General features: G+C 31.9%; 1 protein-coding gene across 3 annotated transcripts in view; it reads right to left on the bottom strand.

Annotated features, from left to right (window-relative positions):
* Positions 1-15,632, bottom strand: part of LOC143236879 (signal peptide peptidase-like 3) — a 46,291-nt gene that overhangs the window by 17,741 nt on the left and 12,918 nt on the right. For all 3 annotated transcript variants that reach the window (XM_076475526.1, XM_076475528.1, XM_076475527.1), the window contains exon 4: positions 4,030-4,097. In XM_076475526.1, the coding sequence (XP_076331641.1) occupies positions 4,030-4,097 (68 nt within the window). The remainder of the gene's footprint in view (positions 1-4,029; positions 4,098-15,632) is intronic.

Below are 15,632 nucleotides of genomic sequence, written 5' to 3'. Positions count from 1 at the left end.
ATTACTAATTTTAAACAAATCCAGACATCAGTTTTCTTTGTTCAGCTGTAAAATCTTAATTTTTTCTCTCTCTCAAACTATTATGTTTCTAAGTCACAATTATTTAATATTAAATAGCATGCTGTTGATTGCATGTCAAATCTTTTAACCTCAGAAACTATGACACTTATGAAAAGGGAAAAAAAACAACAAAACATGCACTAAGCATTTAAATGAAGCAAGCAGATTCTGCTGCTTAAATGAATATGAATTTCAATTTTTACATTACTTTGAGAAAATAATCATCATATATACATTTGAAAAATATCAGTCAGACCAAGAAATGTCACCTATTTCTTCAAATAATTAAAGCCCTACTAAGAGCTTATGTGGTAAGCTATGTTTTTTTAATGGTTAATGTTTTTCTTTTATATTACCAATACATGATAAAATAAGGAAAGTATTGACGTAATATAATGAATTCTATGAACCATAAACAACTTAGCCATTAGCTGCCATATTATTAGTAATTTATAAAAAAACATTTAGACTTATTCTTCATTAAAATATTTCTAATATTACTGTATTGTGAGCTTGATTAGTAAAACAAAAACATTTAGAATTTATACTTGCATACATGAATAGGCCTGTATTTACTTTGATTTGTCAAAACTTCTAAATAATTCACAACCATTTCAATTAAAATACAGTTCATTGCAGTAAGATTAGTTTAGGACTAGCTAATGACATTTATTCATAATCAACATTCATTTCACAAAAGATAAATGTATATACTACACATCCTTATTACTAAGGTAAATCATGGCCTACCAACAAAGTACAGACTTCTGTCACGACAGCTGAGTTGGCAAAACTTATACTCAGTGTCTTTTATATCTAATTTTGGCATCTACATAAACAGTAGAAAACTGACTTGAATTTATGATTAAATCTTTGTAGTTCAGACAAAAGTATGACATGTTTTATGAAAACTCCAACTCACAAGCATCCATTGCAATCATAGAGTTAAACTATAACAAGAATGTGCACAACTCTGTTCATCATAGTACTGAACAGATTTCACCCAGATTTAGTCAGTAAAAAAATAGCATTGTAACAAAAGTGATCTAGTCCTGTTGCACCACCTATATCATAGTTACATATGAAAAACAAATGTTGAATAAAAAAATTAATGAATTTTATTAATTACACAAACTTAAAAACAAATTAATGTAAAAAAAAACTTCCTTAAACGTGCAGACAAATCTTCCAGTACTGAAAGATGCATTTTAACATAAGTATTAAATGCATCAGAAATACAATACTTTGTTGAAAAGTTCACTATATTCTTTGTAATTAAATTCTCAGTGTCAGTCCTATTTTACTTACACGTATTATAATATTCAAGCACACACAACAATTGGCTTACACGTACAAAAAGGTCATCGTACGTTTGAAAGGTTAATAGCACCACTATTTTTTTGCCTTTCTCTCTTTACTTCTCAACTGTTGCTTTAACTATTGTTACACTTCTCACACGGAAGGATACGTCATGGCCATTAATCCCTTATAATGTTGGATACAATAAGTCTGCTCATTTGTCCATGCATTAATTCTAAAAAAATATGAAGTTACGGTTCTGTTACACAACAAATATTATATTACATTCACCAAAGACTAAAAGTAAAAGAGAATATGCCAGAAAGCAACTATCCGTTTACATCTACCCATCATGAGAATGTACGTCATATTTTTTTATAGAACGTCACAAATAAAAACTAATTAATAAGTGCTACGCTTACAAGTCAAAAACTTCTTTTTCTAACGACAACGAAAAGAGAGAAAAAAAATGTATATAATGTACGTTTCTCAAGTTTACAGGTATCTGAAACAGTCAGATGGTTGGTTTGTCTTGTGTAATTTAAAACGTATCACTTCTCCACTACCCAATTCGTTCGTACCGATACTGCTAAAAGAGGTCGATAACAGAAATACCATTTTAACAGAGCGTCATCGAAAAACACTACACGTTAGTTAATTAAGACCTTGTTCCAGATACTTGGATGACCGTGTGAAAAGTAGACGGATGTGCTATAACAGGTTATATCATTACCAACGGAACCATGACCACTGACCCTGGCTGGTTCCACACTTACCTGTGTGTTAACATATTCAACTGTATTTAAATTTTATTGTAACTGCTAAGAAACACAACGTAATAGTTGTGAAACTTATTCTAATTTCCGCATTTAATGCTAAAAGATAGATATATTTTGTTGCTATAATACGTAGTCCAACGTTTTTCGTTGATATAATCCATTGAATCAACTCTTATACTTTCTATGTAACTGTTTCACTCCCACTACTTTTCTTCAGCTTACATAATTAAGTAACGTTTTAATGATTTCCTTGAATTACTTCTTTGATTCGAAGGTCGAGGAAACAGAGAAATTGAAATAACTAATTATTTAAAGAAGTAACAATGGTAGAGACGCCTGTTCATATATTTTATATTTACCCTAATAACATTTTGTGGGGATAAGTTATTTACCTTGAAATTCGTCAACGCAAAAGAAAATTTAATAGCCTTGGAAGGCGTTTTATTTCTTTTTTGTTTTTGAATGTCACTTTGTTTTAAAGAGTATTCATATAACAGTCAACATTTACTGTCGCACAATTATCGAACACCAAAGATGCTCTTTATGAACAAAAAATATAATTATATGCGAGTGTGACAGTTTGTCTACGTCTGCGAAAGTCTGATGACCCTCTCAGGCTGCAGTGTCTAGCTAGAAAGAAAGAAGAGTTTGATGAACCTATGACGTCATACTTAAATGGAAGAGAATCAATGCCAGGCACGTGATTTATAAGTCCAGGTGAACTTGGATATTGTAAACTGAACAAAAGCGACACGGTAAGCATTCAAGCGTGTTATTTTCCTGTACAACGTCAGCTGTTATTACCACTACTTTATTTTGTATTGACTTCTACTATTTTCATGCATAACAAATAAAGGAACGAACCTTAAGTTATCTACGCTAGGAAAGAATTAACAAATTATTAAACTTAAGGGTAGTACAAAAAGTCTATCTGGCACTCGTTAATCATAACAATGATACCATGTGGGAAATAAATGCTTTTCTTTCACTGTTTTAAGTACTTCATAAATTAAACTTGATACTGCCTGGACGAAGATTGTTGTTTTGATCAACATCTAAATTTACTGTTGTCTAAAAAGAGTTATTATTTTAATAAGCATCTAAACTTAATGTTTACTGTTTTATTACTGTTTTATTCAAGAACTAAACTTGTATTCTTTGGATGAAAATTTTAATCAACATCTAAACTTACTATTATCCAGGCAAATATTATTGTTTTAATAAAGAGTTATATTAAAACTGTCTGACTGAAGAATTCCCTGCTGGGACAGTGGTATGTCTATGGATTTACAAAGCTAAAATCAGGGGTTTGATTACCCTCGGTGGACACAGCAGATGGTTTGATGTGGCTTTGCTATAAAAAAAACATACACTGACTGAAGATTATTGATTTAATCACGAAATAAACTTAATAGTGTCTGGATAAAGTTATTGTACTGATCAAAAATAAACTTACTACTATACTGTGAATGCCATTTTTTCAAGTTGGCAAAGTATGATTATAATTAATTATACTGTACTAAGACATTACTATTTGAGCCTATTATATTTCTTGATGTTACATTTTTTACCTATTCTCTTAGGGATTTTCAAGAACTAGAAGAAAGTGCAATAATAATTTTTAAACCACACTATGTTCACCGCATCCACTGCCTATAAGCATTTTGCTCAATCCAGAGCTCATTAGGCCAACTGGAACACAATAAACACAGATGTGATGAGAATACTATTTATATACACTATTTGATAAAACAATTTTTCCAAACTAGCAGAGCATGATTATTATGTTGAGCTCTGGATATGGCAAACATAAATATTTTTTTAATAAACAACTAAACTTACAAATGATGAATGAAGCTTAAAATAATAATAAAAAAACAATAAAACCTACTACTTTCTGGATTTTGACAATTTCTTTCATGCTGTTTTTGTTTAGCCTCTTGTTCCATATTGAGTGATCTGGAAAAAAAGAAACTATATAATAAGGTTTTGATTCACCCTATATGTGAACTAATTATTGAAGAAATAACAACATTCATTTCTCTGAATCCTCAAGCTATCAGCATGAAGTTAAAATGGTATTGCGATACATTTCTTCTTATTTAATAGTACATTTAATCTAATAGAAATTACAAATTTAAAATCAGATTTTACAGTTTTATACTTCTGAGAGGGATAGTTATTTTACTTCATCCCTAACCTATTCCCTTTGTCCATATATATTCAAGAAAGCTTCATTTCATACATTACTAATTAACTTTGCTTAAGCAGACAAATATGAAACACTCATAATTCAATTTGTGAAAGTCTTGTTGTCAAAATATTAAAAGGAACTTTCACTTATTTTTATTTTCATTGGGGGTTGCCTTTACTTCCTTTAGTGATTGATTCTAATTTTTATAATGAAGATCAGTTAACTCCTCATTTCAAATTTTGTTGGAGAAGTGTTTACAAATTTACATTTTCCTACATATGTACACGCATGAAAGAAAGTTCATTTTACATGAACTTGTTGGAGTAAAATGGGTAGACTCTGTTGTTACCTGCTACAATTTGCTTCAGAAACTGATATCTTTTATTGAATTGTAACAGTAACATAATATTCTTATACAAATAACATATGAATGCTATATTTTAAAAACAACATTGTATGAATACTTTCAAAGATAGCCTATCATAACAAGCAATATTTTAAACTGTTGTATATTCTATGTATCACAAAATATTTAAAAACTAAGTTTATTATTGTCTGGACAAATATTACTGTTTTAAAAAAAACAAACTTATTATTGTCTGGATGATGTTATTACATTAAACAACATCAAACTTACTATTGTCTGAACAAAAATCACTGTTTTAACCAATAATTAAATTTAATATTGTCTGGATGAAGTTATAATTTTGCTCAATAAAGCAAAAAGTAAAACAATAAAGCTGTTTCTAATGTATCATTTCACCACCATGTGCCCTATTACATTACTTCAATAAACATTTTAACAAGTCTTTTATTTTTGTTACACAATGAAAATAAAGGAAATAAGGATCCCAGATAAAGCTATGCTATAATGAGCACTTTTAAATAAAGTGAAATAGTACTTAAGAGTACTAGGGCTTCTATTCTGAACTAAAAATTCAACTAATAACTAATAATAGGCATAACTATTATGCTTATTACATTACTTCAATAAACTTTTTAACAAGTCTTTTATTTTTGTTACACAATGAAAATAAAGGAAATAAGGATCCCAGATAAAGCTATGCTATAATGAGCACTTTTAAATAAAGTGAAATAGTACTTAAGAGTACTAGGGCTTCTATTCTGAACTAAAAATTCAACTAATAACTAATAATAGGCATAACTATTATGCTTATTACATTACTTCAATAAACTTTTTAACAAGTCTTTTATTTTTGTTACACAATGAAAATAAAAGAAATAAGGATCCCAGATAAAGCTATGCTATAATGAGCACTTTTAAATAAAGTGAAATAGTACTTAAGAGTACTAGGGCTTCTATTCTGAACTAAAAATTTAACATTTGAACAATCTAAAGACTTCTGAAATTACTACAGTGTACATAATGCAGAAATTAAATTAAATTGTAAACATTCTCATTTTGTAATAATAGAAAAGTATTATAAAACTACAATTTAGAAAAATCAAAAAATTAAATGAGCAACATTAAGAACTTTCTTCAATTCACTTGAGATGTGCCACTTTCAACTGTTAGAGAGATAAAGAAACTGATGTACAGTAGATATTAAATTATTGTGCAATATATAGAAAATCTAATGCTCTAAATAACATGCAACTTTGACCTTTAATGTACAATGGAAAGAGTAATTCATATTAACAAACAAAAAAAAACAAGTGTCCTTTACTATTAAATTACAGTGGTTAAACATTTCTTTACCACATAAAAGTAGTGTTCTGTGTTAACACAAAGAATGGTCCTCTTACCCTTTCCATGTTTACTTATACTTATGAGGCCAGATAAACCAACAAATTGCACTGAAAACCTACAAATAGTGCAACTAACACAATAACATTACAGACCTAAACACACACATTATTATGGAAATGCATATTAAATGAGAGAATGAGGGATAAACAAGTTATCTTCTGAGCAAAACCATCCATTATGATATAAAGGAAGAGGCTTTATCATACTCACTGTTATGTTAAAGTGCATATAAACATCAAGTTTCTTCATTTCCTTTATACAGGAATGTGTATTCAACAATGAGTAATGACAGTTATGCCAAAATATAAATTATAGTTCATCGTCATTGTTGTTTCTTAGTCATTGCTACTCATTCTATTTCCTGGTTCTCAATACAGCAAAATTGTTCACCTTCCAGGTCACAACAAGTTACATGTAATCTCAGATTAAGGCATGGGCTTACCAGTCTCAAGCCCAGGACCTCAAGCTATGACTATAAATATATTGCATGTAGAGATTCTGTCTCTAGGAGGCCTTTATAAATTGAAAAGCCAAGGACCAATAAAACCCTTAGTCTGACCTTCGTCACATGGACAATTATTTGAAATGGTTATACAATGACAATGAGGAAATAACAACCATGTTCAAACATTTTCTCCATTTTGGAAAAAGTTCATAGGGTCCACATCCTATATATGGCATTACATTGGAATGAAAAATTTTATTTTCTACATCATTTTAATTTATCTCATTTGTAAGTCATGCCTTTCAAATGTTAGTTTTGACACAGGTTCCTTAAAATTCATGGAAACTGCAACTATGCAAACTGTGACAAATTAAAATTAATATCTTTTGAAAGAGAGCAGTTCTCTCATTGCAAGTTCTTTTAAATTATCAGGTGGAAGTAATTAATTCAATGTTCAATCAATGTACAAATAATATTTTTCTATTCCTTCATATAATATGTCTTCAAACTTGAACACTTTGATAACACCATAATTTGCTATATGCTTTTGTTACAAATTACAATAATTAATGTCAAACAAATTGATTTAATTGCACAAAATAACCAAGAAAACTATTACTTTAACAGGACCTCTGTTTTGAAAACTATTTTCTCAAAACAACTCACAATTAAAAGTAATGATGCTTCATGGACCACTGTTATCACAATCTACATTCAAAAATGTTAAGGCAGAATTTGATGTCTGCTATTTGAAATTTCTAGTGGTTCTATGCCTTATAACTAATACACTATAAAGTTAAAAATACAGCTTAAATTACCACCGCTTCCTGAATTGTGATGTCTTCTGAACAATCATAATATAAAAACACATAAATAAAATAACAAAACACTAATTTGTTCATTCATCAAGCATTTTAGTGGTTTTCTCTTCTGAAGCTTATGGTACGCATATGCAATGGCATCTTGCATCTTGTTAGGTGAGTTCCTCATGGGTAGGAGATCAAGTAATTGTTCTGGTGACTGCAGTCTTCATGATCCTCTGATAGTAGTCTTGATAGGAACTCAGGGCTCTGAAATTAATTGCGTTTCCATTGAGAAGTTCTTGTTAGAAATTACCCAGCTGGCCATTCTATCACCAACTAGTTCCAAAAGCAATCATGATGGATGACTTATGGCTTGAATCACATCTTTCCTGAACATCTACTTAACCTTAGAGTTTGTCCTATTTTGTGATAAGAACTGTTCAGACACACCATGTCACTTCTATAGTATCCAGTTTTATTAGTACTTTATCACAAGATGTTTTAAGTCTTTCCTGGGCAGTTACGTAAGCCATTTTTGTTCTTCATATTCAGAACTCTTCTTATCACCACTCTCTCACAACACACTAGAGTATTTGGTCCCTCTGTGTCAGTCACCAGATGAATAATTACTGCAATTAATACCTGATATGAGTACCTCATTTTTTGTAGCACAATGACCAGTCCTTGTTTTTTCTGGAAATTCAACCTCTGGTGTGGTTATTTCCATATAATTCACAAGGGTTTCCTGATAATAAACTGTGAAGCTAGCCTAGCCATATCTTCATGTGAAGTCAGTTCCCAAAATGTACTCTTCTTCAATGTCAAAAACCCAAACATCATGAGGCATGCAGAAACTTTCAATAGTAAAGTTAACTTTAAACTTCCCTTTTGCTGACCTTTATTTACCCACATGCTGTTTGTATTAATACGTCTTTTATCTTCATCTCTGGAGGCAATTTACCATATTTCATTAATTAACACATCAAAGCAAATAATTGTAGCTATGGAACCAGTGCCAATCAACAAATTGCATATTTTTTCATCACTAAGACTATGAACTTGTCAATAAATTACTGCAAATACTAAACTTCTCTTCTAGTTGACAGATGGAGTATATCTAGTCCAGTGGTTCTTAATCTGGGTTCAACAGAACCCCAGGGGTTCGGTGAGTCAGTCTCAGTGGTTCAGCAGAGGTCAAGACACACGCACTTTGTGTGTCTCCGTTCCATTCACCCCACTCATATGATTCATAATGTCATGCTCCACTTGGCCATCATTGGCTGCAGCTGATCATGTCACATCACTTGGCTTTAATATCTGTACTGCAGGAAACGTGCGCTTAGCAGTTGACTTGTGACTGTAGTAATCGTGCATAATTTGTGATTTTTTTCCTAATCTTTCAATCCCTTCATACTAACTATGTCGAGCAAAAACAAAGTGGTCGGATGAATATGTACAATATGGGTTCATGTGTATAACACTGGAGGTCAGCGACCTCAATGCATGATTTCCAATGCTAAGTCGAGCAATTCTAATCTAGCACCAGCAAAACTAAGAGAACACTCCCTAAAGCTGCATGGAGATGGGAAATACAAAAACACAACGCTTGCTGAATTCAAGGTAAAGAGAGCCAGGTTCGATGAAAAGGCTACTTCGTCTGTTCTCGGCTTTGTACCCATCGACAAACCGATCCTCACAGCATTGTATGAAGTTGCGTAATTGATCGCAAAGCAGGGCAAACTACACACCATTGGTGAAGCACTTATAAAACCAGCTGCATTGAAAATGGCAAATATCATGCTGGGAAAAGCTGCTGAAAATAAGTTATCCTAAATTCCTCTTTCAAATGACACCATCAGCAGCAGAATAGATGACATGAGCGATGACATCATGGCTTAAGTTGTTGAAGATCTGATTTCAAGACCAGCAAAATTCAGCCTTCAACTGGACGAGACCACTGACATTTCCAATCTAAGCCAGTTTGTTGTATTTGTGCGCTATGTGAAGAACGACGAGATAAAAGAAGATTTTTTATTTTGTAAGCCTCTTACAACAACAACTAAAGCAGCCGACGTGAAGAAACTTGTGGATGACTTCTTCAGAGACAATGATCTTTCGTGGGATATGGTTTCTGCAGTTTGTTTGGATGGAGCTCCAGTAATGCTGGGACAAAACTCTGGTTTTGGTGCGCTGGTGAAGGCCGATACACCACACATCATTGTAACACACTGTGTTCTGCACAGGCATGCATTGGCAACAAAAACCTTGCCTTCAAAACTGGCAGAAGTATTAAAAATTGTAGTGGAATGTGTGAAATTTGTGCAAAATAGTGCCCTGAAGCACTGCATCTTCAAAGAACTGTGTAATGAAATGAGCTCTAAATTCGAGGTACTTCTGTACCATTCTAAAGTTCGGTGGTTATCCCGGGGAAAGGTGCTGAATCATGTTCTTGCCATGCATGTGAAATTAGCCCTGTTTTTGCGAGAGCAACAACATTGTCATGCAGATCTCATTTTGGTGTTCATGGCCAATATCTTCAATGCTCTCAATCATCTCAATCAACAGATGCAGGGTGGTGGAGTCAACATCATCAAAGCAGAAGGAAACCTGAAGGGTTTTCAAAAAAAGCTACCGTTATGGAAACGACAAACAGAGAATGATAACTTCACAAACTTTCCCCTGCTGGACGACTGTGCAAGTAAGATCGAAGATGTGCCTGAAATCGGAGACATTTCTGTACCCAGGGAACTGAAGCAAGCTATTGCCATGCACTTAGATGAGCTCGCAAAGTTTCTCGACGGATACTTCCCTACCAGAGAGTCATATCCAGCATGGGTGAGACAGCCTTTCACGTTTAGTGTTGCAACAGCAGATGTCAATGATGAATACCTTGACAAAATCATTGAACTTCAGCAGAGCCAGATTCAACAGCAACTTTTCAGAACAACAACGCTCTCAATGTTTTGGTGTCACCAAATCATAGCGTATTGTTAAGAAAGCCCTTTATATACTCATACCATTTGTTACAATGTATCTTTGCGAGCAATCCTTTTCGAGGACAGTAGACATAAAAACGAAGAAAAGGAACAGACTTTGTTGCAAAAATGATATGAGAGTGGCACTTGCCAAGGTTAAGCCGCACATTTCTGAACTTGTCTCTGAAAGACAACAGCAAACAGCAAAAGTCACACTGATTTGCAGTAAATATTCATTGAGTTATGTTTTTGTGTGAAATTCATGTTCTGTTGGTTTTGTTCTTTGAATACAGTGATATTGTGTGCAACTGATGCATGGTTCATTTTGTGCACTAATAAAATATCTTCTTATGTTTTGAATTTGAAAAAAAATTGTATTTTATTTTTCCAATTCCAAAGGGTTCAGTGAATGCAAGTACGAAGCTTGGTTAAGAACCACTGATCTAGCCAAATTATACCTCTAAAGTCCAACTAACCACTATTTTCTTGATGTCTCTTTAGTTTTGTGCTACATTTTAATCAGAATAGCCCATGTCTCCTTGGCTTGATAACATCTGTTGATTTCTTACATTCTCAGGTATAATGACCAGGTTTTCCACAATTATATCCCTTTCCACTGTTTGGTAGCCTTTGGGAGCTTTTATTTTATACAGGGTTTTGTCTGGTAATATGTCTCTTCAAGTTGCTCTTGAAACATCTATTGTTTTATGGTTTATTTCCCCTATTATGCTTAACTAGATGTCTGATTAATTTTTTTTCATTTCCTTTTACACTACTGGTAGGGAAAATTGATATTTCAATACTGCAGGATCTGGCACCCCTATCAGGCCTTGATGATAGCCTTATATTAGTTTTTCTGCAACTTAACAAATTCTAGTTTCATCATCAATTACAGAGCTTCGCTCAAGAATGCACATGTTTGCTTCTGCCTAATTTTCATGTTCCCATCTTTTTATAATGTCTATGAATTGGTCATGTGCCCACAGTCCATTACCTCACAAAATATGTTGAGTAAGCTAATTGTGTAAGCCCTTCAACATTTTCTGCAAGTTCAGCTAAGATCTCTTCTTCTCTCCATACTCTATTTCGAAAATTTGCTCTGAATATTTATAGTGTAATAGTCTAAACTTGTTGGACAAGGTTTTAAATTGGTAGGTTACTCAATATTGTAAAAGCTGATCCTTTTAGATAGGCAGCAAGATGAATGGCTTGTTGTTCACTATTCCATCCATTTACTCTGGAACTGATTTCAATCGCAGTCTGGTATGACTTCCTTGGTATCTTCCTATCATAATTCGGATTAGTTTCTCTATTGGCTGATGCTGAAATGGCCAGTTTAATAGTCAAACTAGATTTGGTAGTGTCATAGCTAGAGTAGCCAAGATGGATTCTTCACTAACGTGGTAAATCAGTAACAGTAATAAGTGTAGAAAATGTGTATTCTTCTATTTCATATCTTGTACATGATGTTTTTGGTTGGAACTCTTGATAATAATAAATTACTTTATTTCCTCCTGTAACATCTCTACAAGATTTAACATTTGTATAATATTATAGCTTGTTGTAGGTCTACTTTACAAATGACATTACATAGCATAAAACAAATCAACTGACTAGTACAAAGTAATCTGACAACTAACATACTGACTTCACTCTACACACTGAAAACAAACTACATTTGTACTATCATTTTGAAACAACTCACTCTCTAACTAACTTAACAATATCCTATGGAACATCATATTTATAATCAACTTCTGAATTTGCTACTGTTCATTAAACACAAAGTTACACAAAGGGCTATCTGTGCCCTGCCCATGAGCATCAATACCCATTGAAAATAAACTTGCAACAATATTTTTTCATCTAACATCAGATACTAATCTTTGTGACTTTGTACAGTCCAATTAAAACAGTATAGACATCAACATTTCATATCCACATTTACATGTTTTTAGGCAAATGGAATTAGTGAGATATTATAAATATATACATGTCCATGGTTATCTATCCTGAATATCATTGTGCAAGAAATGTTTCTTTATAAGAGTTTTAGAACTTGAACAGCCTCTTAAGGTAACCATTACACAAAGTGAAAAGTAAACAACATCAACACACATACTTAGATATATACTAAAAATTGTGATGACTGAATGAAGTACTTTATAACATGATCAGTGTATCTTTCTAGAATCTAATCTGATAAAAAAAAAAGCTACTGTCATTTATTTTAGTTTGGTTGTTGCTAAGTGCAAAGCTACACAAAGGGTTATCTATGCTCTGCCTACCACAGGCATCGAAACTTGATTTTTATTGTTGACTTATCTTTTGATAGATTTTTTTTCTCCTCTTTTAGATTAGAGAGTTGTGAGCAAATAAGAAATAAAATACAGTTGAAACACATGGGTCAAGACTGTACCTTTTACCATCAAGTTTTGGAAATAGGTAATTTCCATGTAATTTTATTTTACACAGTTAAAATTTGTTCTGTGCAAAGCAAAGGTCTCATTGTACAATTCAAACACTTTTTTCATTTTTGTATTTTCTGTAATAATGTTTTGTACCATTAATAAATTTACCATGTGGTGGCCTCTCTTGTTCAAAACTCCTATATGTGCATTGATAGTGTACTTCCATAATTATTTCAATTGATCCTTTTCATACACAATAAAAATTATTTTGAGTTGTTAACTTACAATATGGATTTAGGCATATTCTTAATCTCACAAGCTGACCAAACCTTGTGAGATATTATTGGAATTACAGCAACGGTAACCAAGTGATGAATCAATGCATTCTAATTGGAACTTTAATTATTATTACATTTCATACTTCTGTTAGACTGTTAAATTATTTACATTATGCACTATGTTATATTTCAGTTGTTATCTGTGTAAATAGTTTATTTGACTTAAAGTTATTAATAATAACTAAAATAAAATAAGCACACTATTAGTAATTCAATAACACCAATAACCTGTGTACATATCTAACTCTGTGCTTGTGTTGAGAAAAATGAAATATGTTGTCTGAAATTTGCCTGCACTTATATAAAACATGCCCTTAGTGTAAAATCATTTATCACACAAACCATGTTACATTTGGGCTTGAACCAGATATGATGTGTTCATATAACTGATTATGATATTTGGGGCAAAGACTGGCTTTGGTAAAATATGTTCATAAAACTAAAATATAAATGACTATTCTACTTCAACAGAAGTCACTTAATCACCAGTATTAAACACACACAAAAACTGTCAATTGTCCTTAGCCATTCACAGAGATCCAGTAGGATATATTTTGCACTTACATGCATCTTCCTTAAATTTGGTTGAAAAATTAGGTAATTTGATGAAAAGATGATTTTTCTACTTATCAATCAGTAATTATTTGCATTTTTTTTCACAAAAACACATCTATTTTGCTTTTCAATAAACCTTTTGCATAATAAGTCTTTTGAATCCTTAGAACATTAACAATATGGATTTAGGCATAGAAATACATCAAGGAGAGCTGGCAGTTATTTGTTTGTAATATAACATCTTTTATACATGATCCATAGACTTAAAGATGTTGAAAATCATTGCATATTTAGTTTTATTTTCTGTTTTGTATGAACATTACTTGATGCTTCAGATCTAGAACAAAACCAAAATCAACAAATCTAAAGATTTAAAACTACAAGCTGATGATACAGGACATTCAAGCTATTAGCAAATACTATTGCAATAATAGTTTGAAAATTACACAGAGAATAAAATATGTGTAATAAAACAAAATGTAAAACAACTTTCACACTGTTTGTTACCAGGAAATAATCTTATAAATAAATATATAGATAGATTATGTTTGGGTCAATTTTAGTTAAAACTACACTAAACATCTCAAGCCTCATTGAGATATATACCAGTGGATCACTTAAAAAAGTGTTATAATAATTCTGGGCTGAAAACAATCCACGAAAATGAGGTGTTGCATCTTCAACATGAGAAAACATGTAGTTTGATTACTGATGGAAATGTTAATAGTTTTCAAAGGCAATAATGGATAGCCAGTTTCTGCAGATTACAATAGCAAAATACATTGTTAAGTGATTTGTTTTGCTGTGAAGCAAATAGCTACAACAATGGGGTATCTGTGCTGTGCCCACCAAAGGTATCAAAACCATTTTTAGTGATATAAGCCTTCAGACTTCCCACTGAGTCAGTGGGGGCTGTCAAGTGGTATATTCATCAAAAATCATTTGTAAATAATTATTGTTATATATTCCATAAATAATAAAATATACATTACTTTTTACACAAAACATTTATTCTGACTCCAACCCTATATTCCATCCTTTAAAGAAACAATATTTTATCTTTTTTATTTGTGCTCAGTTACAAGTATGTTCAAAATTATATAAATATATATACATATATTACCTTTAATCCTTTCGGAGTGGTTGGCGCAACAGGCCACCTTCCTTTATTCCTGTTACTCTTATGTATTGAATTTAACATATATAGTATTGTGTACAATCACTGAATATTTCAGGGACTTTTGTTGAGTTATTGCCAAGATATCATACTTTTGGTACTGATACTGTAATTAGTTGAAGTATCAAACATATATTCAGCACCATGCCAAACATTAAAAGTTGTTATTCAGTGCTGAGAGGGTTAAGCATAAGTTGTTTTTTTTTCAGCTTTTTCTCTTAGTATGGTCAAATCAATCCAAAATTTCAATTTATTTCAAAATATGCAAAAATTGTGCAAGTAGATAGTTTAACCTATAAAATGTCGAATCAAATCATAAAACAATGTTCAACAAATAAAAATATATACAATACAGTGATACTCCTGCATTAAAATAGAATGATAATTTACTCCAAGCAGCCCCAAATTTTGACTCAAGTTCCCTAACCACCTGGAAGTGTCAGGCCAAAAAGAGAAAGATCCTAAAACTTAAAAATGAATGAGCACCATTCACATTCTGTTCTTTGTTTCTATAGGGTTGTGTATGTTATAATAAAATTATTTTGAATGAGAGCAAGTCACACAACTCACAGCTGATGTAAAGGTGTAGTGAAACAGAATGTGTCAAAACTAAATTCTAACACTGTTACTATTTTGTAAGTAATGTGATGCCACTGAAAATAACTTTTAAGAAGGGTATGTAATAGCTCTTTCTGATGCAAAATATTTAGATCAGGAATTTAGAACTTCCAAGACAGGAAAATCTCTTGTACATAATATCAGTGGACAATAAAGGAATATGGATCAATTTGAGGAAGCAAAGCCATTCAGAGAAAAACTAAAAAC

This window comes from Tachypleus tridentatus, chromosome 13 (assembly GCF_004210375.1).
Source record: "Tachypleus tridentatus isolate NWPU-2018 chromosome 13, ASM421037v1, whole genome shotgun sequence".
NCBI lineage: Eukaryota > Metazoa > Arthropoda > Merostomata > Xiphosura > Limulidae > Tachypleus > Tachypleus tridentatus.
This window is presented reverse-complemented; position numbering and strand designations above follow the sequence as displayed.